The sequence below is a fragment of the Diabrotica virgifera genome, chromosome 10 (assembly GCF_917563875.1).
Source record: "Diabrotica virgifera virgifera chromosome 10, PGI_DIABVI_V3a".
Taxonomy (NCBI): domain Eukaryota; kingdom Metazoa; phylum Arthropoda; class Insecta; order Coleoptera; family Chrysomelidae; genus Diabrotica; species Diabrotica virgifera.
Window position 1 is genome coordinate 60,424,865 of NC_065452.1, and position 25,201 is coordinate 60,450,065.

Consider the following 25,201-nt stretch of genomic DNA (forward strand, 5'->3'; position numbering starts at 1 on the left):
TAAGATCTTCCAGCTCTAAATCCTTGCTGTTTAATTTCATGAGGTTCGTATTCTTTCTCAATCATTTGTTGTATCATTTTTTCAATATCTTTTGGATCTTTTTTGTGAATTGGAGTAATCCAATTATGATTCTCAATCTGTGGTACATGTACCACTGGTGGTACATATAATTATTTGCGGTGGTACACAAAACACACAAAAACTTAAAATAGTAGTACATAGTAAATCTTGAATATACAATCTAAAAATATAGAAATACAATAAAATAAACTTTAGATGGTACATGACTCATAAAGATTGAGAACCGCTGATGTAAAGGTTTTATTGTGTGAAAATTGTAAATATAGATAGCAGTACATGAAGGGTTTAAAGTGTGTCTGAAGTAACAATGTATTTTAAATGGGTTTTACTTTTTCGCACTGTTTTTTAGCACACTGTCATATAATTAAACATCCTTAACTTTCGCCTTCGGGAGGAAATCAGACACGCCCTTGCAACGGCAACTGAAATGCTCACAAAACAGCGACCACGGAAGCAAAGATGGATGACAGAAGAAATATTGGATTTAATGGATGAAAGGAGAAAATGAATATTACCATCCTTGGATTATAAGCTTTGATTTGACACATCATTTGTCATATCGGAAAAGAAATGAAAGGCAGAATTTACAAATCAGTCATCAGACCAATAATGACATACGCGGAAGAAACACAACCCGACACAGAGAGGACAAAAAGATTGCTCGAAACAGCCGAGATGAAAACCCTTCGAAAAATCGATAGTAAGACTCTATGGGACAGAGCTAGAAGTACAGATATACGACGGAGATGCAAGGTGGATAACATTAATAACTGGGTAAGAAACAGAAGAATAGAATAGAGTGTAGTCAGGACAGCGAGAGCCGGTTCCCCAATAGGAGGACGTTCAGTGGGAAGACCACGAAAACGATGGAACGACAACTTACTAGAGGCACATTGAAAAAACCAGACAAAGTAATGTCTATACAAAAAGAAGAAGAAGAAGATTTGTCATTCTACCTGTTATAATGACGGAGGAGTTATATTCGCGGACGGACGGATAGACAGCCTAGGTTAAATTTGTCACCTTTAGTACCATCCTTGGATATTAATCTTTCCTTTGACACCTCATTTGCCATTCTACCTGTTATAATTAACGAGGAGTTATACTCGCTGTCGGACAGATGGTACTAGGCAGTACCGTGGTCGAAAAATTGTTTAATAGTTATTTATGTACCAAGTCAGTAAAGTGGCTCTTTATCGAACGAGTCTGATATTACGAGCGAGGAAGAGAAGCGAGCAAGAGACGCGTTCGATAAAGAGTATTGAGATGGTGCGTACAAAATTGTATCGTCAATCATAAAAAACATTAACACTTACTTACAACTTTGAGGAAATTTTTTTAATTTTAGACGAAATAAAAAATTTGTATGACAGTAATGACAGTAATGACAGATGACTTTTGCACGATGGCCGGTTTTGATGTTTAATCGATAGTTATCAATATTGTATACCTACCTAATTACTAAATCTGTAAAGTTTTGATTTATTTGGTATGAATATAATTGCTAAGCACTACAGAATTTTACTTTTTGACATAAATTTTATTAATAATAAGATAAATTTTGTACAATATTTTTAATAATTAAAGTAAATAAATTTTAATTTCACTCAAATAAATAATCGATTGCTGCCATTGACCACTTACCTACATTCAATCTCGGTTAATTTGGTTAATAATCGCGGCAGGTAAAGTAAAATTCTTCTTTCAATACAACAAAGTGATACTTTACTGCCGAAAATGAGGGCAAATGAGTACAATAATGAATGGTTTTAGTGACGTTTGGCGATAAACAATGATTTTAAACAAATTCGCAAAAATAATTTTTTCACTTCGTACAATTTTTTTTTAGATCTTTTGGGCGTTTTTTTCTCTAAAATTGACTGTTGTCGAGTTATTAGCGACTTAAAATTTGAAAATTGCCAAAATAACCATTTTCAATGTTTAATAATTCGGTTAAAGATAATTATTGTGAAAGTCGAGCGAGCGGCCGTGGAGTAACGGCATAATCTCTGGCCTCATACGCCAGTGCACGTGGGTTCGAGCCCTGCCAAAGACAAACCATTTTCATTTCCAATAATGACACGAGCCGTCTCACCGTGCCTCGGAGAGCACGTTAAGCCGTAGGTCCCCTTGGGCTAGTGTACAGCGACACTAGTTACTTGAAACAGGGTTAAAGGTGGAATTGGCGCCGGAACTGTCCGAAAGGCAAAAATGCCATACGATATTATTCTTATGAAAGTCAGAAACTAAAAAAAAAATCAAAGATTAAAGCTACCTCTATAAGATCCTGAAGAAATTTTTGTCATTATTTCATTAATAAGATATTATTTTTAATTATCAACAATGAGCGCTAACCGTGTATTGAGGCGGCCGTCAATGTGAGTGCGAGTGAGATTCACCATTGGACGGCTGGAATGGTGCATCTCTTTAGCACTCACCATTGACGGCCGCCTAATACGCACTTAACGCTCATTGTTAATAATTGAAGATAAAGCTTAGTAATAAAATAGTGACAAAAATTTCTGCGGGATCTTGTAGAGGGGGCTTTCTGACTTTCATAATAATGGATTTTAACCGAGTTATTAAGCCTTGAAAGTGGCTATTTTCGCATTTTTCAAATTTTAAATCGCGTATAACTCGACAACAATCAATTTTAGAGAAAAATCACAAAATACCTTTTTTCTACGAGCGTGCAAAAATGTCTACTTTCGCGAACGCGTTTTAGTTTAGAAAGTTTTACTTTTCCGCACGCGTGTTTCTTTTCCGCACGCGTTTTACTTTTCCGCACGCGTTTTACTTTTCCGCACGCGTTTTACTTTTCCGCACGCGTGTTAATTTAGATATATTAATATGGCCTTAAAGTAATTATAATACATACAATAAACTAATACCTATGTAGATATTATTTACTAATTTATTTCAAATACATATATCTTATTGTGTTCATGTTTTGATGAAATTAACGCGAGAATTCGATGAAATAAAATAATTTTGACATAATATTCGTAAGTCAAATCAGTAGACAATAACAGTGGTTTTGAATCGTCGTCATGGAAACCAAGATCGTCGTCATGCTAACCAATTATGCATCATTTCTACCTTATGCATCATATTTTATTTTATAATGCATCATTTCTACCTTATTTTCACCCTCGTTTTATTCCCTCTGCATTTTTATTTTTAATTTTAATTTTATTTTCACATAATTTTCAAACAATAATTTGGCATCATATAATTATTAACTTCGCACCATATTAACTTTCACTTATCGTTTTCTTATTTACAGTTCACAGTACTTTCTCTTAAATAATACATCCATTTAGTACTTTAATCTCAATTCCGTTAAACCATAGTATTTTACTTAGTTGTGTTTTATTCACCCTATTACATCTACTTGAAATTAGACAACCAGTTATACTGTTACATTATGACTATCAACTATATTACATTTCATTATAGCCAAATTCCAGATTTATTCACTAATTCTTTTACCTTATAATTATTATCTAATAATTTTCTTTTTATTTTATTTTTATTTTTCTTCAGTTTATTTTTCTTTTTTTTCTTCTTTTTACCAAGTGACGTCATTACCTGTTGGCAAAATTTTCGCTTTCACCGCCATGAAATTTTCATAAATAATTTCATGTGACTATTAATTTAAATTGTTTATTCTTACTCATTTATTTAATATCTAATTAAATTCATTCAGTTAAGTAAAAATATTTTTTATATTTTTTGCATTTCTAAAATACAATATAACTACATACACATAAAATTCCCTAGAAGGTCTTGTCAATATCCGTTCAATGTCATACTTTAGTCTGTCAGTTTGAGGCCAAGATGAAGACCACTTTGTAATACCGTTGCAATTTAATTTCTTGTGACATCGACTTATTGTCGACATTTTTGTAGCCTAAATGGCATAATTATTATGATTGGTCCGAAAACGTTTGTGATTTTATCCATCTTGGATCATTTTTAGAAAAAAATGTTTAATAAATTATATACCACCTACCTACATGTGAGGTTTTTACTTCATTAGTAAGTTTTTATTATGGTATACAGCCAATGAGAGGAATCTTTTCCTTTATATATTTTTTTTTTGAAATATTTAAATAAAGAACTACAGAACAATTGTGGAACCTATTATAACTTATGGAGCAAAGTGTTCGCAACTCACAGGAAAGGGAAAGAAAAATGTAGAAGTCGCGGAAATGGATTACTTACGTAGAGCAGATTAGAAGACGTACCAAATAAGGAAATAAGACGACGGACAAAGAGTGTATATTCCACGGTTGACCAAATAGAAACAAAGAAATTGCTATGATATGGTCATGTTATGAGAATGCCAGATGAAAGATGGCGAAAAAGAGCATTAAATTACACACCTATAAATAGAAATAAAAAGAGAAAGGCCAACAGAAACATGAAAGAAAGGCAAAGAACAGTCTATGTCAGATAGAGCTATAGAAGAAAACGAAAGGGTGGATAGAAAACGATGGCGAGCGAAATGCGGGATGCGGAGGAGACCGTAGGAACCCCACTGCTTATATTATATTTAAATAAACAGTGCATACTTTTCCAAACAGAAGTTGAAGTTCAATTCATGCGTAAACAGCAAGAATTTGGATATTTTATTTTCCGAATGTGATAGACAATAGCATGATTCAGAAAAGGACATGTTGCTTAAATTGCTTGCCAAAATTTCTTCTAGAGGTGCAGAGAGTAGAGAGAGTAATTTTTATATCAGTATATTCTGTAAAATTTTCGTAGGACAAGCAACTAAATATCCAAGCTATTTTAGCATTATTATTTCAGGAAGAGCAAATAGATATCTTTTTTATTTTTCCGTTTTTTTTTATAGCGTTCTCCGTCTTCCGGTTCCTAGTTTCCAGCTTCGTCGGTTGTTTCATTCGTCAGAGTGAAGGTTCCTTTTCGACATTGCCTTCTGAATGCTGCCTAGCCAGGATTGTTTCGTCCTTCATATTTTCCTTATTTCTCTTGGCATCTATTTGAAAATTTGGCAGCCTGGTGTCGTCTATTCTTTTTACATGATCATACCATACAAGTTGTTTCCTTTAAATTTCATCTATGAGAGTTACCTTGACTCCCATGATATGTCTGATTTTGTTATTTTGTATTCTTTCAAGAATTGATTTTAAAGCTGATTTTCTCCAGAAAGAAATAAATTTCCAATGCAAGTAGGCGTCGTTCCAGAGATTTAATAAGTTGCCACGTTTCGCATCCATAGAGCACTATACTTTTAACGATGGAGTTAAAGGTGAGATGTTTGATTTGATAGTTCTTTTAGCATAGCATCGGGTTTAGGCATCCAATCGCTCTTTTTCCTTTCACGATCATTTGCGCTATCTCTTTTTTGGTGCGCCCACTTTTGTTGATTGTTATTGCCAAGTATATATTCCTCACAGTCCTTGATTACTTCATGTTCGTTGGCTATTAGATCTTCGGCTTCATTCCCGATGCATAAGTATTGTGTTTTGTTTCCATTTACAGAAAGGTTCTTCATATGTTTGAAATAACCGTTTCGTCATGAATTCTAAATCTTCATTGTATGCTGTCATTACCACTTGGTCGTCCGCAAAATGTAGAGTATACTATGTTGTATCATCGTCAAGTTGGATCCCCATCCCTGACAAAGATCTTCTTCAGTGTTTTAGTGTTTTATTTAAATAGATCTTAAATAGTACTGGAGAGAGACAGCATCCTTGTCGTAACCCTTTTGTTACTTGAAATTTTTCTGATAATGTGTTGTTTAGTTTGATTTTAGAAGTTGCTTTCTTGTATAATTGTTTGACTCCGGCAATGATCGTGCTATTTAACGAAGATCGTTAAAGGGACTCCCACAGCTGTCTCATCGGAATCGTGTCATATGCTTTTGTGAGATACACAAATAAAATATGTATTTCCTGGCTTCTTGCCATTTTCTTTTCATTGCGTTGTGTTAGGGTAAATATGCGGTCTACGTAAGATCTTCCAGCTCTAAATCCTTGCTGTTTAATTTCATGAGGTTCGTATTCTTTCTCAATCATTTGTTGTATCATTTTTTCAATATCTTTTGGATCTTTTTTGTGAATTGGAGTAATCCATGCTTTAAGCACTTTATACTTAACCAAACTTATGCAATAGCACTTTCTGTTGTGCTATTTTCGTACGTAGTGTTCTGTTTTTTAGATAAATAACTAATTACAAAAATATTATTTAAAAAGTTTATTGTATATTGTTTGTGCACCTGTAATAAGTCATGGTTTTGATTGTGGTAACATTGTGTATTATGTATATTAGTAGGGTACATAATCTATTTTAATTTTCAGATTGACAACGGTCGGTTGGAGTTTACGTCTCTCTTCCATGTCACAACTCCATCCATTAACATTCCGTCTTGTGAATTAAGACTGACAAAATTATTCTCAGAAGCAAATAATTACGTTGATGTTAATGTAAAGATGCCGCAGAAACTGACAAGTGATGTAAGTACAAAAGTTTGTTGTAGTTTGTTTTCAAAAGTTTTAACGCATGCATTAATTATCTGCAACGTAACAATTAAAAAAGTCGCTGAGTAGCTGAGAGACAAACTCAGCAGAGAAGAGACAAATGAACACGTTATAAAGATACACCAAGCGTGATGTAAATTTACCGAATAATCTGGATAATACTTATTTACTTTTAGTTTGACTAAGCTTTTATTCAAGGTGGTTTTGCTCTCTCAAATTTTAGGTAAACATTCTTAATTAGCAATGTTTGAAAATTATTGTTCTCTTTTTTATTATGGATGGAATCTAAAGATTGAACAAGTAGGCCAGTAAAGAAAAAACAACTAAAAAATTCAGATATTCTTGAAGGTTCGAAAATGTATTTGAGATATTAATTGCTGATGACAAATCCTTGAAGAAGTACAGCTGATTTTGCTTTTTCTTTAATATCCATAAAAACTGAAAAAAACATTATGGAAAAATTATTTCTGTGAAGTGGAAATAGCACAGTTCTTATTGTATTTTATCGATCTACCGCAATTAAACAAAATCAAGCTTGTGAGTGCCACAGAAACCGAGATATTGCAATTTTTTGTGTGCTTCACTGCCCTTAAATTTGAAGTTCCATTCTAACAAACGGAGCTCGTAGAGGCAATATTTTAAGAATACATACCATCAATTTAACATACTTCCTATGTTCAAGCAGGCGTTTGATAGAGTAGATCGACAAAAGATGTTAAAGCAACTACATATCTATGTTAGTTGTTAGTTATATCCAATAAGTTAGTTAAACTTTTACGAATGATTTTGGAGGGCTCCAAAGCTATGGTGAAAATAGATGGAGATATGACAGAGGCATTTGATATTGAAAATGGAGGTAGGCAAGGTGATGTCTTATCAACAACACTTTTTATTCTAACTGTGAAAGTTATCATTAGAAAATTGGATATGAACGGCTGTATTAATACAAGGTCTATGCAAATTTGCTCAAATACGGATGATGTTGACATAATAAGCCGCAACAAAAGGGTAGTAAGCGAAAAAGCTATAAATCTGAAACGGGAGGCTGCTACATTTGATCTTTATATAAATGAAAATAGAACAAAATATATGGAGGGTACAAAGTCGAATCAACATCAGAATGTGACCTACCATAACTACGAATATGCCTCCCCTTTTCCCTACCTAGGCTCAAGGCATAATAAATGACAACAACAACACCAGTCAAGAAATACAAGCATGGATTCTTAGCGGTAATAAGTGATTTTAAGCATACAAAGACTTAATGAAAAGTAAGCTTAGAATTTACAAAACAGTAATTAGACCAGTGGTCGCATATGGATGTGAAACGTGGACCCTCTCAACCACTGATGAAAATCAACTGAGAATATTTGAGAGCAAATAACTGAGAAAGATGTTTGGACCAACCCATTGCAGCGACAGTTCGTGGAGAATTAAAATGAACTGCGAGCTGGATGAAGTAATAAAAAGCGCAGCAGATATTGTTAGATTTGTAAAGTCACAAAGACTAAACTAACTTGGTCACTTAGAAACAATGTCAGATAATCGAGGTGTAAAAGTAATCCAGAGATGGAAATGGAAGCCCCAAGGAAATAGAACAAGAGGAGGGCCCCGTAAAAGATGGATAGCCGACGTAGAAGAAGGTCTTATAACCATGAACATCAGGCAGTGGCGAAAGAAAGTATCCGACAGGGCAGAATGGAAGAACATTGTTAAGCAGGCCAAGACTCACAAAGGGTTGAAGCGCTATTAGAAGATTGTTAATGTTAATAAACAAGGAAAATATGGTTTTAAGAAAAAAATTGCCGTCTTGGTTCCTGTTGATCATAGAAAAGATTCTTTTATGAAATTGTTTTTACCATCTTTTCAGTGAGCCTCCTTACAAGCGCGTGACATAAAAAAATGACAAAGTTTTTATAGAAATGGTTGTAAACTAAAATGTCGGCCATTTTTCAATCGGTTTTTTAATAAAAAAATTTGATTAAATGTTAAAATTAGTTTAATGAATCTTAAAATCGAAGCTTCAAGGAATCTAAATGCTAAATACCTCTAGAGTCACTGTTTGGAATATTACAATTATTGTTTAAATTATAATTGTTATTTTTTAACCAATAATTGTTAAGTATAATTTAGGCATTTAGCATTTAGAAACTCGCATATTAAAGATCTCTTCAAGATCTACTACTTGTTTTTTTTCTTTTTAGGCAAAAAATGATTTTTTCACTTTTTATGTTCGTTTAACAATAACTAATAGACCAGCGCGCATCTGTAAAAATATTAGTATATTTGGATTTTGAGAGGTGACTCATATTTTTTTGCAAAAAATTGCTTGAAAATATAATAATATTTTTGTGTTATCCTCCCACTCAAATAGGTCCGGAACATTGTTTAAATAATCAAAATGTCAAAAAATGAAGGAAAAATTCGATTCTTTTCTTCGTTTTTTGATTATGACTTTAAAAGTATTCATTTCCGAGAAAAGTTGGACTGACATAAAAGTTGCGTAATTAAATTTCCTGCAATATAGAAATAGTTAATAATTTTAGAAATTGTCACCCTTGTTGCAAAATAGCAATAATTGCAAAAAAAACATAAAAAACAAGTATTGGCATTTTACGTTTTTCAACCATTTATGCTACACTTAGGACCTTCATATTTCACCCAGAAAAACTCTATGATATATGTGCTCAGCTAGTTCATTTCGATATAAATAAATAAATTTGTTTATTGCAAAATAAAAACACATACTCTGTCCTTTGAAATTACACTTTTTTTAGCAAAAACTTTCTTTGTTCATATATTTTAACTTAGAGAATAAAAGTTTATTATTTTTAAACATATGCTTTAACATATTGTTTAAACTTTAAACAATATTTCACAAACAAATAATCAAATTAGTTTGATTATTGTGGAATTAATATATATATATTAAAAGACAACAAAATATAGAGTAAGAAAATACTATATTAGATAAAGATTGGAATATATTTTGGTGGAACTCAACTTGTGTGAATCGAACACCGCTGTCCTGCGCGTAGCATCAAAAATTAATGTTTACTTAAAAAAATTCCTGACGCCGTGATAGTTAACCGATTTTAATTTTGCAAATTGCAAATGAAAGGTACACTATTCTTCTATATGTAAAAAAAATAACTTGCTTAAATAACTTAAACTAACTAAATAAATCTTATTTTCAGTCCTGCAACATTTTGAAAAAATATTTTTTTTTTCGAAAGCTGGATTGCAAAATTTATTTTGCAAAATCTATTGAACCGATCTTAATGAAATTTACAGTATTGTTTTAGTATATCATATAGTTTTTCTGGATAAAAAATCAAGGTCCTAAGTGTAGTATAAAATGTTGAAAAACGTAAAATGCGAATACTTGTTTTTTATGTTTTTTTTTTCGCAATTATTGCTAGTTTGCAAGAAGGGTGACAATTTTTTAACATTTTAACTAATCCTATATTGTAGGAAATTTAATTACTCAACTTTTATGTCAGTGCAACTTTTCTCGGAAGTGAATACTTTTAATAATCAAAAACAAAGAAAAAAATTGAATTGGTCCTTAATTTTTTGATATTTTGACTATTTAAACAATTTTCCGGACCTTTTTGAGTGGAAGGATAACTCAATTACTATTACATGAGTGAATTCCAAGCAATTTCTGCAAAAAAATTAGAGTCACCTCTCAACGTCCATCTCAAAACAGATGCGTCCTGGACTATAAGCAAAATCAGTCATACGTATGAGTACGTACGAATGAGAAATTATTTACAATTAATCTTGTTTTAGTTAACTTTTTTCTAATTTGCACATATTATGTACTTGTTTGTATTAAATTAATATTTGTTACTACCTCATTATATAATCAAGTTTAATAAGCCATTTAATTTAAGTGACGTATTTCCTTCAGATATACTCTCGAGTATCTTGGATGATACGATCTGGGAACGAGTTTGGTGCGATGGTCCAATTGGAAACTCCATTCTCTGGTCTGGAAAATACAAGGGCAGGCTTAGACGTATTCGTTTCGGATCTGAGATCGACGGTTCAATTCATGACCCAGATTAACCCCTTAGAAGTTGAGGTAAACGCGACATTGAATAACAATGTACTTCTGGCTTATTCCCAGCTTGGCTTCAATGGTGATAAGTAAGTAACTATTGGATACGATATGACGTATATTACAAATAAACATTGTTTAACTTAAGATATAGTTTATCCTCATGAAAAAGATAATAATATTTTAATAAACACTTTTAACTCATACTATTTACTTATGACATGCTTTTACTGAATTTGTAAGTAACATTTATAATCATTGATTAATCGTGATTTAAACATAAGTATACAAATCATTATATAGTATAATGCAAAAGTATGGAATAGATTCATTATTTCGGAAACACGTGACTTTAAAAAATATTAAAACACGTCAATTTTAATTTTTGAACGGGCATCGATTGCTATAATATGTGTTAGAAATCACGTCATCAGTTTTGGCGTAATGACGTTATCGACGATTTTTTAAATACAGACTGAGGTCACGGGATACCTCATTTGAAAAGATCCTAATCGACTTAGCAACGGTGCAACTATTTGAATATTTATTTCTACAGGGTTAACCAAAACTGTTCGTTTATTATTTCAATTAAATTATAATAAATGTTTAGAAATATACAATAAAATTATAAGAAATATTGAAATTGACGACCTACAGAAGTTATGAAATGAGAAAGACGGGCAATAAATTCTTTCCTATCATAATATGAGTATTTAATAAAATTAAATTAGTATGAGTAAATATATCAAAAACTAAATTTATGATCATCAGCAAAAATAAAATTAGAGACGCCCAACTACTTATCAATAATACAGCAGTGGACCGAGTAAAACAGTATACCTATCTTGGAACAATAGTAAAGGAACGATGGGATCACTCACAAGAAATAAAATGTAGAATAGAGAAGGCTAATGTTTATTTCACGTTAAGAATAGAACATTACGCTTACGGAGATCAGTATTGCCAAACCTCTCGCGTACGAGTGAATACTCGACTGCCGATATACGATTCATTCTAGTCAGTACAGCGCGTGACATCGGTGCGCTTCTATCGCTCATGATATGCATGAGGCTATCTCCGCAATGTTCTATTCTTAACGTGAAATGCACATTAGAAGTGCATTCAATAACATGGCCAAACTCTGTAAAAGCTACAACCTTAATCTGGAGATAAAAGTAAGGCTCCTACGATGTTATTTATCTTCTCAATATTGTATTACGGAGTTGAATCCTGGATACTCACTGAAGCAATGGAGAAAAAACTTGAAGCCTTCGAGATGTGGCTATACAGGCGAACCCTAAGGATATCATGGACGGACAAGATAACCAACGAGATCGTATTACGAAGATTGGGGAAAGAAAGAGAGGTGACGTATACCATTAAAAGGAGAAAGTTAGAATACCTCGGACACATAATGAGAAACGGCACTAAATACAGATTACTGAAGGTAATCCTTCAAGGTACAGTATTCGGAAAGCGAGGAATTATGAGAAGAAGAATATCATGGTTAAAGAACCTAAGGAAATGCTTCTTCACGAAAACAACTAATCTATTTAAAGCATCAGGTAATAAAATAATTATAGCCCGAATGATCGCCAATATTCGAAACGAATAGGCAGTAAAAGAAGAAGAATGAGTATTTATTGTAATTTCGGTTTACTTAAATAAATACATAATTTTGCTTAACCCTATCAATAACCTATCAATAAAAAAAAAGATGAATACAAATAATGGTTCACAGGGAAATGTAATATACAGGGTGTCCCGAAAAGATTGGTCATAAATTATACCACAGATTTTGGGGTAAAAAATAGCTTGATTGAATCTAACTTACCTTAGTACAAATGTGCACATAAAAAAAGTTACAGCCCTTTGAAGTTAAAAATTGAAAATCAATTTTTTTCAATATATTAAAAACTATTAGAGATTTTTTATTGAAAATGGACATGTGGTATTCTTATTGTAAGAACATCTCAAAAAAATATAGTGAAATTTGAGCATCCTATAAAAAAATTATGGGGGTTTTGTTCCCTTAAACCCCCTAAACTTTTGTGTACGTTCCTATTGAATTATTATTGTAGTATTATTAGTTAAACACAATGTTAAACACAAGCCAATTTTTATCGAGATATTTTGAATATTTGTCAAATTCAATACATAATAAATTTGTATATGGTTAAGTACGATTATAGAGGCCTGGTAATAATATGAAAAGTTATTTATAATTTACATTTTTAGGTATATTTTGAAACTTATTAAACAAGAAGCCACATCTCGATAAAAGGTGCCTTATCGAAAAAATATTAAGAAGCAAAAAGGTTTAAAAACACTGTGTTTAACTAATGGTACCGCAATAATAGTTGAATTGGAACGTACACACACGGTTTAAAGGAACGAAACCCCCATAAATTTTTTATGTAAATATATTAAAAAGGCAACCGCATCTCGATAAAAACTGGCTTATCAGAGAAATACTAAGAGGCAAAAAAGTTTTAAAAACACTGTGTTTAACTAATGGTACCACAATAATAATTTAATTGGAACGTATCCAAAAGTTTGGGGGGGTTTAAGGGAACAAAACCCCATAAAATTTTTATGGGGTGTACAAATTTCCCTGTTGGTTTTTTTAAGATGTTCCTGCCATAAGAATGCCACATGTCCATTTTCGATAAAAAATCGAAGAGTTTTCGATATACGAAAAAAAAATCGATTTTCATTGTGTAATTTCAAAGGGTTGTAACTTTTTTGTGTGCACTATTGTATATAGGTAAGTGAGTTTCAATCAACCTATTTTTGACCCCAGAATCTGTGATATAATTTATGACCAATCTTTGCGGGACAACCTGTATAATGCAATAAACTATTCAAAATGATGCAAGAAAAAACACCAGAGATAGAGAGAAAATACAACGATAAAGAAAACGCGTCAGAAGAAAATCACGATTAAAGAAAAGAAAACATAATTAAGGTAAATTTAAAAAGAAAACCTCTACACTACAAATTTATTAGGGAAGGAATGAAAAAATGGAAAGAATTTAGTAAGTGACTAGGAAACACTGAACAGATAGAAAGAATACTTCTAAGAGCTTCTAAATAAAATACAACAGAATTTGAGGACGAAAAACTGAAGGAAATACCGATTTAGAATGGATGTGTGATGGGAAGCAATAAGTATGGATTGGGTGGGATGAAAAGCAAGGGTCTGTTGCTTCTGGGGAATGGAGTGTAATTGGGAGAAAAACAGTAGCTAGTGTAGGACAGGGTTACCAAACTATAAAGTAGTCTGCTCCCTACTGTGTCTGTAAAAAGTACTATTTGCTAAGCATAACTGAAGGCACACTAATAATAAAATGTGCATTTTGACTTAATACAACCATTTTGAACAAATACAACCATTCTGATCTAATATTCGAGGTGTGCAAGTACTTGGAGGGGATACGAGAAACGATCGTACGCGAATAGCGGAGAAATATTACAACTTTCTTAAATAATTCATATTGTCAATTGAAATTTTTTTTATTTTATTTTTATTTAGCGTATGGACTTTCTCAGTACGATAAATACACAAATATAATATATATACATATATACATATATACACACATATATACACATATACACATATATTATTCAAACACCAAAACATAATGAATGAATCTAAATATTAATGTGCAATTTACATAGCCATTCAATTGCATCTGGGGAGCATTCCACAAAGTCCTGGAGGTTTCCACGGTAGGCCCGATTTAGGCAATCTGAAACACAATGACTTATGGTCTGTCTAAGCGATCCACAATCACACTGTGGACTTTCTGCACGACCCCATTTGAACAGAGAATCAGCACATTTACCATGTCCGGTACGTATGCGATTAAGCCTCGTCCAGGTGGGCCGGGGCAGACCCGATCCGATGAAACCCTGGGTTGGGGTGGATATCTGAATATAGTCTGCGGCTATTGTTGGCATCCATCTTGTGGACCATTGCCTTTGTATATCATAGGAATCACCAATTGTTCGGGCAGTTCTGATTGGAGGATTTCTAGACCTCAGTCGCTGGTGCTCTTTTGAGATGTCTGGTATGTCTTGATGGATTGGTAATTGTATGTTGGCTACAATTTTCTGATACTCTCTCACTAATGCTGCTGTACGGCGTAGATCTGGTGGGGCAATATTGCTCAAAGTAGGCAGCCATCTCACTGGGGTTGATTTTATTGTTCCAGTGATTAATCTCATGGTTTGATTAAGTTGGACATCGATTTTGTTTGTATGTGCACTATTTAACCATACTGGTGCACAATATTCTGCCACTGAAAAAACCAAAGCTAGAGCAGAGGTCCGAAGAGTATCTGCAGAAGCACCCCAAGTTGTTCCAGCAAGTTTTGTTATTATATTATTTCTTGTTCTCAGTTTACCGGCTGCGTTTGTAAGATGGCTTTTGAAGGTGAGTGTTCTATCAAGTGTGATGCCTAGATATTTGGGGTTGTTGTTATGTTTGATAGCTGCATCATTTAGAGTTACATTGAGGGTATCGCCCGCAAGTTGGTTCGACAGGTGAAAGAGACAGGTTTCAGTTTTGCTTGTGTTAGAACGTAAGCGCCAGTTCTTAAAGTAGTTACTAAGTGTAGTTAGGTCCTCGTTTAGAGCTCGTTCTCCAGCTTCCTTACTATTATCTTGGAAGCCAATGGCCAGGTCGTCTGCATAAGCGAATTTTCTCGATTTTGTTTCAGGTATATCCGCCGTATAAAGGTTAAATAATAAAGGAGCTAGCACTGAGCCTTGAGGTAAGCCGTTGTTAAGTTTTCTAACGCTACTTCGTGCATCATTTATATATACCTGAAACAGTCTGTTAGTTAGTAGATTGTTTATCAGCTGACAAGTTTTGAGACAGGGTATGATTTTCATCAACTTATAATTAAGGCCCTCTCTCCACACAGTGTCATAGGCAGCCGTAAGGTCTATAAATGTTATGGCAGATTTTTCACGTCTTTCAAAGCCAGCTTCGATGAATGTAGTTAAGGACAGCACTTGGTCACAACAGCTTCGTCCTTTTCTAAATCCAGCTTGCTCAATTGGTACAGCGTCCTCAATGGTGTTACATATTCTATTATATAAGAGTCGTTCTAGTAATTTATAACAGCAACTGAGTAAGGCGATAGGCCGGTAACTTTCAGGCAGCTTGTTGTCTTTGCCAGGCTTCTGGATTGCGATAATTTTTGTTCTTTTAAATTCTGGGGGAAGCATAGCTGTAGTCACAATGTCGCTAAAGAATTCTTTGAGCCATTGTCTTGTTTTTGTACCAGTGTGGACTATAAACTCAGGATATATTCCATCGAAACCAGCTGCTTTTCCCGTTTTGGTTTGGTTAAGCGCTTCGTTTATTTCATCCAATGAGAAGGCACGTGAGTATTCTGATGTTGTGGGGGTATTTGATTTAAGTTGTTTAAGAGCTTTTTTTACCATCGATGTATGAGTTTTCTCAGATGGAGCTCGAGAGTTCTCAATTATTCTATTGGCTATCTTATTTGGCTCAATTGTTGATTTGTTTAAGTGTTGTGCTCTGCTTGCTTCGCCCAGTTTGCGGATCAGTCCCCATGCCTTCCGACTGGAACGGGAGAAATCAATATGTTCTACGGTAGATTTCCATTTATTAAGTCTAGTTGAATCCAGTGACTTGAGTAAGTTGTCACCGATTTCGGGATCTTCTGATTTCAAAAATTCTTCATATAGTTTTTGGCTTTCTTCCGTCCAGCCTGGGATGTACTCCTTTCGAAAACCTCGGGGGATATGTTTTTTGGCGATAGAGATAACCATTCCTAAAAAACGGTGGTAATTGTTGGCCTTTGGGTCAATGAAGCGAATGCAGGTGTCCAGCTCTTTGGTGTATTCAGGCCAATTTGCTTTGTTAAAATTCCAACGGGGTCTCGGCGTGGATTCAACGATAGAAATTTGTATGCCTATTTCGATTATGACAGGTCGATGTTGGCTGCGAGGGAAACTAGGCAGTACAGTTCGGGAGCTTGGGAGTGGTTGTAACTGTGAGTTACTCGAAACCCAGCATAGATCAGGGTTGTAGCCTTTGCGCCATCTTCTAGAAAAGAAAGTAGGTTTATCTTTTAGACTATGGATAAGGTGGATATTGTTTTCTTCGGCCCACTCCAGGAGTTTTTCCCCATTTTCATCATTGTTTTCATACCCCCATTTGTTGTGGTGACTGTTAAAGTCCCCTATGTAAACTGTAGATTGAAATTGTCAAATTGACGTATATTTCATACCTACTGTCATTGAAGAAGAAAAATTATATATTTCTCCACAATATTGATATGATATGCAATTGTATTATATAAAGGTAAATTTAATTAATTTTATTTTGCTTCCAGTACTGCATTTTAATAACTAATTTTATTTACTACATACAATTGTTTACATTTTAATAACATAACCGGAATCTGACTTTTTCTTTTTATTATTTTTTTGGACTATGGCCTTGACAATTATCCAGTAACCAGGACTAATATAATTGGCCAATATAATTAAAAGTGCGAAAAATGTTGCTGAGCGTAGAAACCAGATGTCGCTTTGCCGAACTTGCACGGTCCCAATAACATTTACTAGATAAATGTACATTTAGCATAATATATTATATAACTTTTAAAACAAGAAGAAGTAATTGTGCACCAGTAAGCATACTCAGAGGTCTATTAAAATTGTATTAAAACATCTAGTATTTTAGCTTATAGACCAGGTGGATTGAGTAAATGGTATATAATACTACTTTTTTCTTTAATTGCTTCGAAGTATTTTTAGAAACGATAATTTCACTATACCGACACTTCAAAAGGTGGCCTAAATTTTTTATTAAACGATTGTGAAAAAAATTGATATTCAATTTTTTTTCTTCTTTAGTTGCTATATCCAGGAAAAATGTTGTGAAGACAAAAAATTTGCAATTAGGGCTTTTAAATTCTGAAAGATTATTGAAAAAACATCGATTGTTGACCCTTTTTTAATAGTTTTTGCTAATTTTGCAATCATCATCATCAGGGCATTTCATTCCGGGTTGAATGTTTGCCGCTCTTACTTAGAGCTCTCTTATTCGCTTATTGCGGTGAATCACTCCGCATTCCACTTGTATGTTGTCAAGGTTTGTTGTATGACTTAGCTTTCGTTACAATTTTCTTCCACTCATTTCGATATGTGCATAGTTCCCTCCAGTTTCTCACTTCCAGAAATTTGGTATCTCTCATGACCTGGTGCTCCCATCTCTTTCTGGGTCTTCCCCTTGGTCTTTCAGTTTCTCGTTTCCATCTGGTGATCTTCTTAATCAGTAGGTCGTTTTTCCTTCTTTCTATGTGTCCCAGCCATCTCAGCCTCTGTGCTTTAATAAATCTAACTATATCTTCTCCCTTCCTTATGTCTGTTAGTTCATGGTTCATTCTTCTTCTCATTTCTCCGTTTTCCATTCTTATCGGGCCCATAATCCGTCTGACGATTTTTCTTTCGAATATTCTCAATTTTTCTTCATCTTAGTCTCAGCTTAGCATATTGTCTCAGCTGCGTACGTAACTACAGGTCTGATAGCAACTCTGTATATTTTCAGTTTTGTATTTCTGGATAAGTTCTTGTCCTTCATAAGCCTATGATATCTCCAGTATGTTTTGTCGCCTGCTAGTATTCGTTCCGTTACTTCTTCACTTCTCTTGTTTTGGCCATTCACTATTACTCCTAAATATTTAAATTGTTGAACTCTTTCAAAAGTGTAGTTTTCTATTTTGATTTCTCTCGTCCTGTTATCTTCTCTTCTAGAGCAGAGTCGATATTTTGTTTTTGTTTCGTTAATTTCTAGACCTCTTTTCCGTGCTTCTTTGGCCAGGTTTGTTACTGTTTCTTTTAATCTTTCCTTGTCTCTTCCCATAATAACTTAATCATCTGCATATGCAACTATTTGTGTTGAGGCGTGGGCTATAGTTCCTTTAATTTTGCTGGCCTTGACTGTTCCTTCTACTGCTATGTTGAATCATGTGGTTGACAGGGAATCGCCTTGTTGCACTCCTGTTTCTATTGCAATTGATTTTGTGCTACCTTCTTCTGTTGTTACTTTAGCTCGAGATCCATCCATGGTAATTTTTGTTAATATGATTAATTTAGCTGGTATATCTTGATTTTTCATTTCAATAAACAATTTATTTCTTCCATCACAGTCAAAGGCTTGTGTGAAGTCTACGAAGAGGATGTGGAGTTCTATGTTGTGTTTGTAGCATTTTTCGATTGTTTGTGTAACTATGTGGATCGCATCTGTTGTGGATCTGCCTTCTCTGAATCTGCCTCTAAAGGGATGTTAGAATTTTATATGTTGTACCCAGTAGAGATATTCCACTATAGTTGTTACAGTTTTTTACTTCTCCTTTCTTAAATATTGGTATAATTCTGCCTTCTTTCTAATCCTCGGGCGTTTCTTCTGCTTCCCATTTTGCAGTTTGCATTTTGCAATAATAAGTATTTCTTAAATTTGCAATAAATGCTACCTTGTAGGAAATTTAGTTGCAACACTTTTTTTGTCGTCACCAAATTTTTTTAAAATGCAAAGAAGCCGAGATATTGCAACGAAAAAGAGTAATTTTTTTCACAAACTGTTTAATAAGAAATTAAGTCCACCTTTTGAAGTATCTGCATAGTGGAATTATCATTTATAATAATATTTCGAAGCGATTAAAGTAAACAAAATAGGATCATATAGGATTTACCCAAATAACGGTGATTTAAGTTGAGCTTGAAATTAAAAGCATATTTTTGAAAAGTCAAAGTCCACCATATTATCGGAAAACGGAATAAACAGATCTTATAAATGTATATGTAAATACTTCATAAAATTATTTTAATCACCTGTTAGGCGTTTCTAAATTAGTTCAAGTGTTCCATATATTTGCCTCACACTGTATTACCGTCTAAAATATTTCAAAAGTAAGTTTTATTTTTCCTGGTGGTGTTTTTAAACTCTAGATTCCTGCTGTCAATTTATTGGAGTAGTTTATTTCTGTTTAGAAGATGTATTTGAAAACCTCAACTTACTAACAAATTGCTTTCGATTTTCAGAATTCCAATAACCGTCAACTGCTCTATTCTGAAACCGTCGAGAGACAGAAGAGATTTTAAAGGCACTCTCAAGTTAAGGGAGAAACTGTTCAAAATAACAGGAAATGCCGATTTAATGGGCCCGTTACCTTCAGCCGTTTCCGTGAAATTTACTCCTGAGGACAATAGCCCTTCCGTAACTTTTGAATACCGAATTAACTCAACAACACTCAATAGATATGAACTATTAGGAAGTATACAACATTCGCATAGATTTACCAGGTTTAATGCCAATTTAACAACTACGGATGACAAACACCACTATCAAATCGATTTAAAGGTATGTATGTTGGAATTAATATGAAAATTACTTTACCAAACAGCTAAAATAATAGAAAACTCATATAAAGTTTATAATTGAGCCATTTGTGTTATCAAATGGAATTGTTTGTCCTTTTATTCTTTGATTCATAGTGTAAAATCGACATATTTATGAAATTTTTTCTGTATATCAAGTCTTGTATTGGCTGTTTCTCCTCTGAGAATTTTAATTTGTCCAACCTAAATTTAGCTCTTTGCGTAATTATATTTATAGTTTCCATATCCATGTAATAGAGTACTTTCCATATTATATTATAAAAATTTGTCATTGGTTTCCTATAAGTTTTGTCAACGGCCTTTTCATAACCCACAAATATTAAAGGTAGTGGTTTATTATATTCAGTACATTTTATATAAGATTTTTTATTTTCAATACGTGATCGTTTGTTCCGTAGCCTTTTCTAAAACCCGTCTGTTCTATCTTCTTCTTTAAGTGCCATCTCCGCGACGGAGGTCGGCAATCATCATAGATATTCGGATTTTAGAGACGGCTGCTCTGAAAAGTTCATTTGATGTATATCCGTACCATTCTCTAAGGTTGCGCAGCCACGATATTCTGCGTCTTTCTATGCTTCTTTTTCCTTGAATCTTTCCCTGTATAATCAATTGGAGCAAGTTGTATCTCTCTCCACGTGTAATATGTCCGAGATATTCCAATTTTCTTGTTTTAATGGTATTTAAGATTTTAATTTTTTATTCATCTTTCTCAGAACCTCTTTGTTTGTGACGTGTTCCGTCCACGATATTTTCAGAATTCTTCTGTACACCCACAGCTCGAGACAGAAGACGATCTCCAAAGATTAACACACATCTTTAATACAACAGCCAAGAAATACAATATGATAATATCACCAGAAAAACCAAATGTGTGACAACATCTAAATACCCACTCCGATGTAAAATCGAAATTGATGGGAAAAAATAAAGCAGGAAGCGAGGTTTAGATATCTGGGAATAGATATAACTAGTTAAGGAGTTGTTGAAAAAGAAGTACGACAACAAAGCTTAAAAGCAAGTAAAGCCGCGGGATCTCTTAATGACACAATCTGGAAGAACAAACACCTAAGACAAGACACAAAAGCAAGAATCTATAAAGCAGCAATTAGACCTATATTGACATATACGGCGGAGACAAGACCTGACACATCTAAAACGAGACGACTACTAGAAATAACAGATATGACAATAGTTAGATCAGGGAAAAGTCTGTTGGATAGGGAGAGAAGCGAAAACATAAGAAGAGCATGCAATGTAGAAGACATAAATGGATAGGTGACAAAACGGAAACCGGAGTGGAACTGGCGGAGGATAGGATAGTACGAATAGCACGAGACAAGTCATCAAATGAACGAAGAAGTATTGGCAGAGCAAGAAAAGATGGTGCGATAATTTAAACAATTTAGGAGGATAATATTGAAGAGGAAACAGGCTTTAAAACCTACATACAAGAAAGAAAAAGATGATTCTTAGTTCATTTTTGTTATGATTCTGATTTTATCTAAACGTTCTTTCCTCTAGACTAGAAGATGTTTTATGATGTGGCTTAATTTTTTGTTTTTGTTTTGAGTACGAGGACAGTATTAATTTTGATCTTTTTTAATTTTTGAATAATATTATTGTTCATTTCATTAATTCTGATATTCTTTAAGTGATAATGTGCAACCAAACTAGTGTATCAAGGTATAAAACTCGCCTATAAGTTAACCAATAATTAATATAAGACATTGGTGATGTCACATTGATGACATATTTGTTCAAAAATATGTTTAGTTATTAGACTTATCACTTTAGAATTGTGAAACCATTACAATTCTTCTTTTAACCTTTAAATGACTTATATTTATGTAGATGGATACATCCAACAACGACACCTTTATTGTCCATGGTACTACAACTTTCGGTGACAAAAAATCTGTCCTGAACATCGAAGCTGAAACGCCTATAATGAAAATGGAACGACCCAAATTTGGCGGTACTTATTCGTAAGTATACGAGATACATTTTTCATTATAATAAATAGTTTTTTTCGGTCAACATATTAATTTATTGAAATAAACGGCAGATATCGAGCACCTAGTTTCTTAAATCTTGCCCAAGTATACTTTCGCCCCTAGAACATCATCAGGGGCATTTCGTCAAATTAGGAAGGTATCCTACTATACTTTGTTTCACGTTAAGAATGGAACGTTACCTACGCTTATGGAGATCAGTATTGCCAAACCCCTCGGGCATAGGTGGCTACTCGATTGCCGATATACGATTCATTCTAATCAGTACGGCGTGGCATCGGCGCTCTTCTGTCGTCCATAAGAAATACATGGGGCTATCTCCGCAATGTTCTATTCTTAACGTGAAACGCTCTATAGAATGTGACATTTGTTTGATGGTAGTGATTTTTTACAAATACACACACCGGCAAAATTAGCCGAACACGTTAAAAATGGGACATGTTTGATGTCTCGTATTTCATAAACCAGTGGTCCGATTTGAGTAATTCTTTTAGTATGTTATAGCCTTATTATTTAAGAATATCGGTGTAATAATATTGTTGCTAGACAGGTAAATACCATTTTATACTGAGTGTACCAATCATACTGTGTTTTTTTCTTAAAGTTTGGAACACCCTGTGGAATATTCTAGCATATGTAAAATATTAGAATTAATACTCGATTGTAGACTTAGGCTTGCTTAACATTTTTCTTTTCGATTCATTTACTTATGTGAGATAATAAAAAAGTTATGTGCGTTAAGAACTATCCATGTTTTTCATCAATAAATCCTCATAGTAGGGGAGGAAAGTATACTAAATTTGTAGTTACTCGAGCGTTATGGGGACCTATTGGATTGTGAAGAGCATGTGCCAAAATCAGAAAAAGGTTAAGTTAAGTTTTCCATAAAGTGGGGGACTTTTCATTTTTTAATTTAAGTTTCCATTTGAAACAATCATTTTTCTCCGATCTATCTATAATTCGAAAAAATATGTCGAATAAAAGTTGCTTATTTTTACGTAAAGAATCCAAATCTGCAATAAAAATTGGGGGCTCCTATTTAAGATTTTAAATTAAATCCCCCACCCCACCTCTGTGGGGGGCTCGTGACACCCCACGGAGAGGGGTGGGGGGTAAATTAAAAATTATAAATACGAACCCTGCGATATTTTGCGAAATGAACATCAGATCTTAAAACTGCAAAATACACGTATTCAATATTCCCCCACGGAGGTGGGGTGGGGGGTTACATTAAAATATTAAATAGGAGCCCCCAATTTTTATTGCAGATCTGGATCCTTGACGTAAAAATAAGCAACTTTTATTTGCAACATTTTTTCCTATTATGGATAAATAGCGCTATAATCGGAAAAAACGATTGGTGGAAATGGAAAATTAAATTGCAAAATGGAGAGTCCCACACTTTATGGAAAACTAACTTCACTTTTTTTGGTTGTAGCACCCACTCTTCACAATCCACTCCAGGTCACAAGAACGCTCGAGTAATTGCAAATTTAGCATACTTTTCTCCCCTACTATGAGGATTTATTGATAAAAAACATGGCTAGTTGTTAAAGCACATAACTTTTTTATTTTCCAACATAAGCAAATGAATCAAAAAATAAAATGTTAAGAAAGCATAATTCTACAATCGAGTTTTAATTTTAATATTTTATATATGCTGGAATATTCCACAGGGTGTTCCGAACTTTAAGAAAAAAACACAGTATGCTTGTTACACCCGGTATAAAATGACATTTACCTGTCTAGCAACAATATTATTACACCGATATTCTTAAATAATAAGGCTATAACATACTAAAAGAATCACTCAAATCGGACCACTGGTTTATGAAATACGAGACATCAAACATGTCCCATTTTTAACGTGTTCGGCTAATTTTGCCGGTGTGTGTAGCATTTAACAAAGCAAATAACAAATAACAAAGAAAATAACAAATTTAACTGAGCAAAGGACAAAACAGATTAAACAAATTGAGTAGCCGTTTGCCAAAAGTTGATATGTCCATTTTCGATATTTTTCAGGAGAGCAAATTCAAATGTCCACAATGTCCATGAAATCGCAGTTTTAGAAATATCATATTTGGTTTTGAGTTTAATGTTCATAAAACTATTTATATGAGTTCACATATAAGTTAAAACTGTAATTTTATGACCGTCGTGGAGATTTGAATTTGCTCTCCTCAAAAGTAAAAAAAATGGACATATCTGCTTTTGGTAAACGACCACTGAATTATAAATGCCGAAACTACTTCATTTGGATGTCAAATATGAACAATGATCATTTATAATTTGTTTAATCTGTTTTGTTTTTTTTCCAGTGTGTGTTAAATTTGCCATCACTTCCATCAAACAAATGTCACATTCTAATAAGATACCTTTCTGATTTGACGAAATACCCCTGATGATGCACTAGGAGCAAAAGTATACTTGGGGCAAGATTTAATAAAACTCGGTGCTCGATATCTGCCTTTTATTTCAATAAATTTCATATATTCGAGCATTCAACTTTCTCATATAATATGGCTGAATGACATAAAGTCCATGCCATTAAAAAAACGAAAAAAACTTTCTCATATCAACATAGTCATATTTCTAGTTGATTCTAGTCTGCCTTTGGAGCTGCAGGTGAGAAATGGTTGGGTATCTTCCAGCTAATTGGACAACTAAACGATCGTGGCGAGCCCTTATTACTTTTTGTTAACTTTCCCTTGCTTTATTTTTAAGCTTTTCTAGTTCCTGTTACCTAGCCTAGGTTTTGGACAAAACGCCCTGTATTACGCATATCTCTACAGCTATGTCTCTCTGAGAACATTACTTTCTCCACATGACCAGTATCTTTCCCCGTTGTAAGTTCTATAACCCCACATGAGGCATATTTTCGTTTTTGGGCGCAAAAGTTAGTTTATTTATTTTCGTTTAATTTGCACTCAAGCAAATAACCTATACCGTATCAAGCTCTACTATAGGATTGTCTAATACACTGGCGGGCCTAATACTAATAAAAAAATTTAGGTCACTAGATGGATTATACACGTTTGATGCCTCGAATTTCCTAAACCTCTTATCCGATTTGAGTGATT

The 25,201-nt window shown here is 33.6% G+C and overlaps 1 protein-coding gene across 1 annotated transcript in view; it reads left to right on the top strand.

Annotated features, from left to right (window-relative positions):
- LOC114337267 (uncharacterized) overlaps nucleotides 1-25,201 on the top strand; it is a 721,645-nt gene that overhangs the window by 213,651 nt on the left and 482,793 nt on the right. Inside the window, exons 27-30 of the mRNA XM_050641250.1 lie at nucleotides 6,414-6,569; nucleotides 10,510-10,748; nucleotides 19,750-20,068; nucleotides 21,958-22,091. Of these exons, the coding sequence (XP_050497207.1) occupies nucleotides 6,414-6,569; nucleotides 10,510-10,748; nucleotides 19,750-20,068; nucleotides 21,958-22,091 (848 nt within the window). The remainder of the gene's footprint in view (nucleotides 1-6,413; nucleotides 6,570-10,509; nucleotides 10,749-19,749; nucleotides 20,069-21,957; nucleotides 22,092-25,201) is intronic.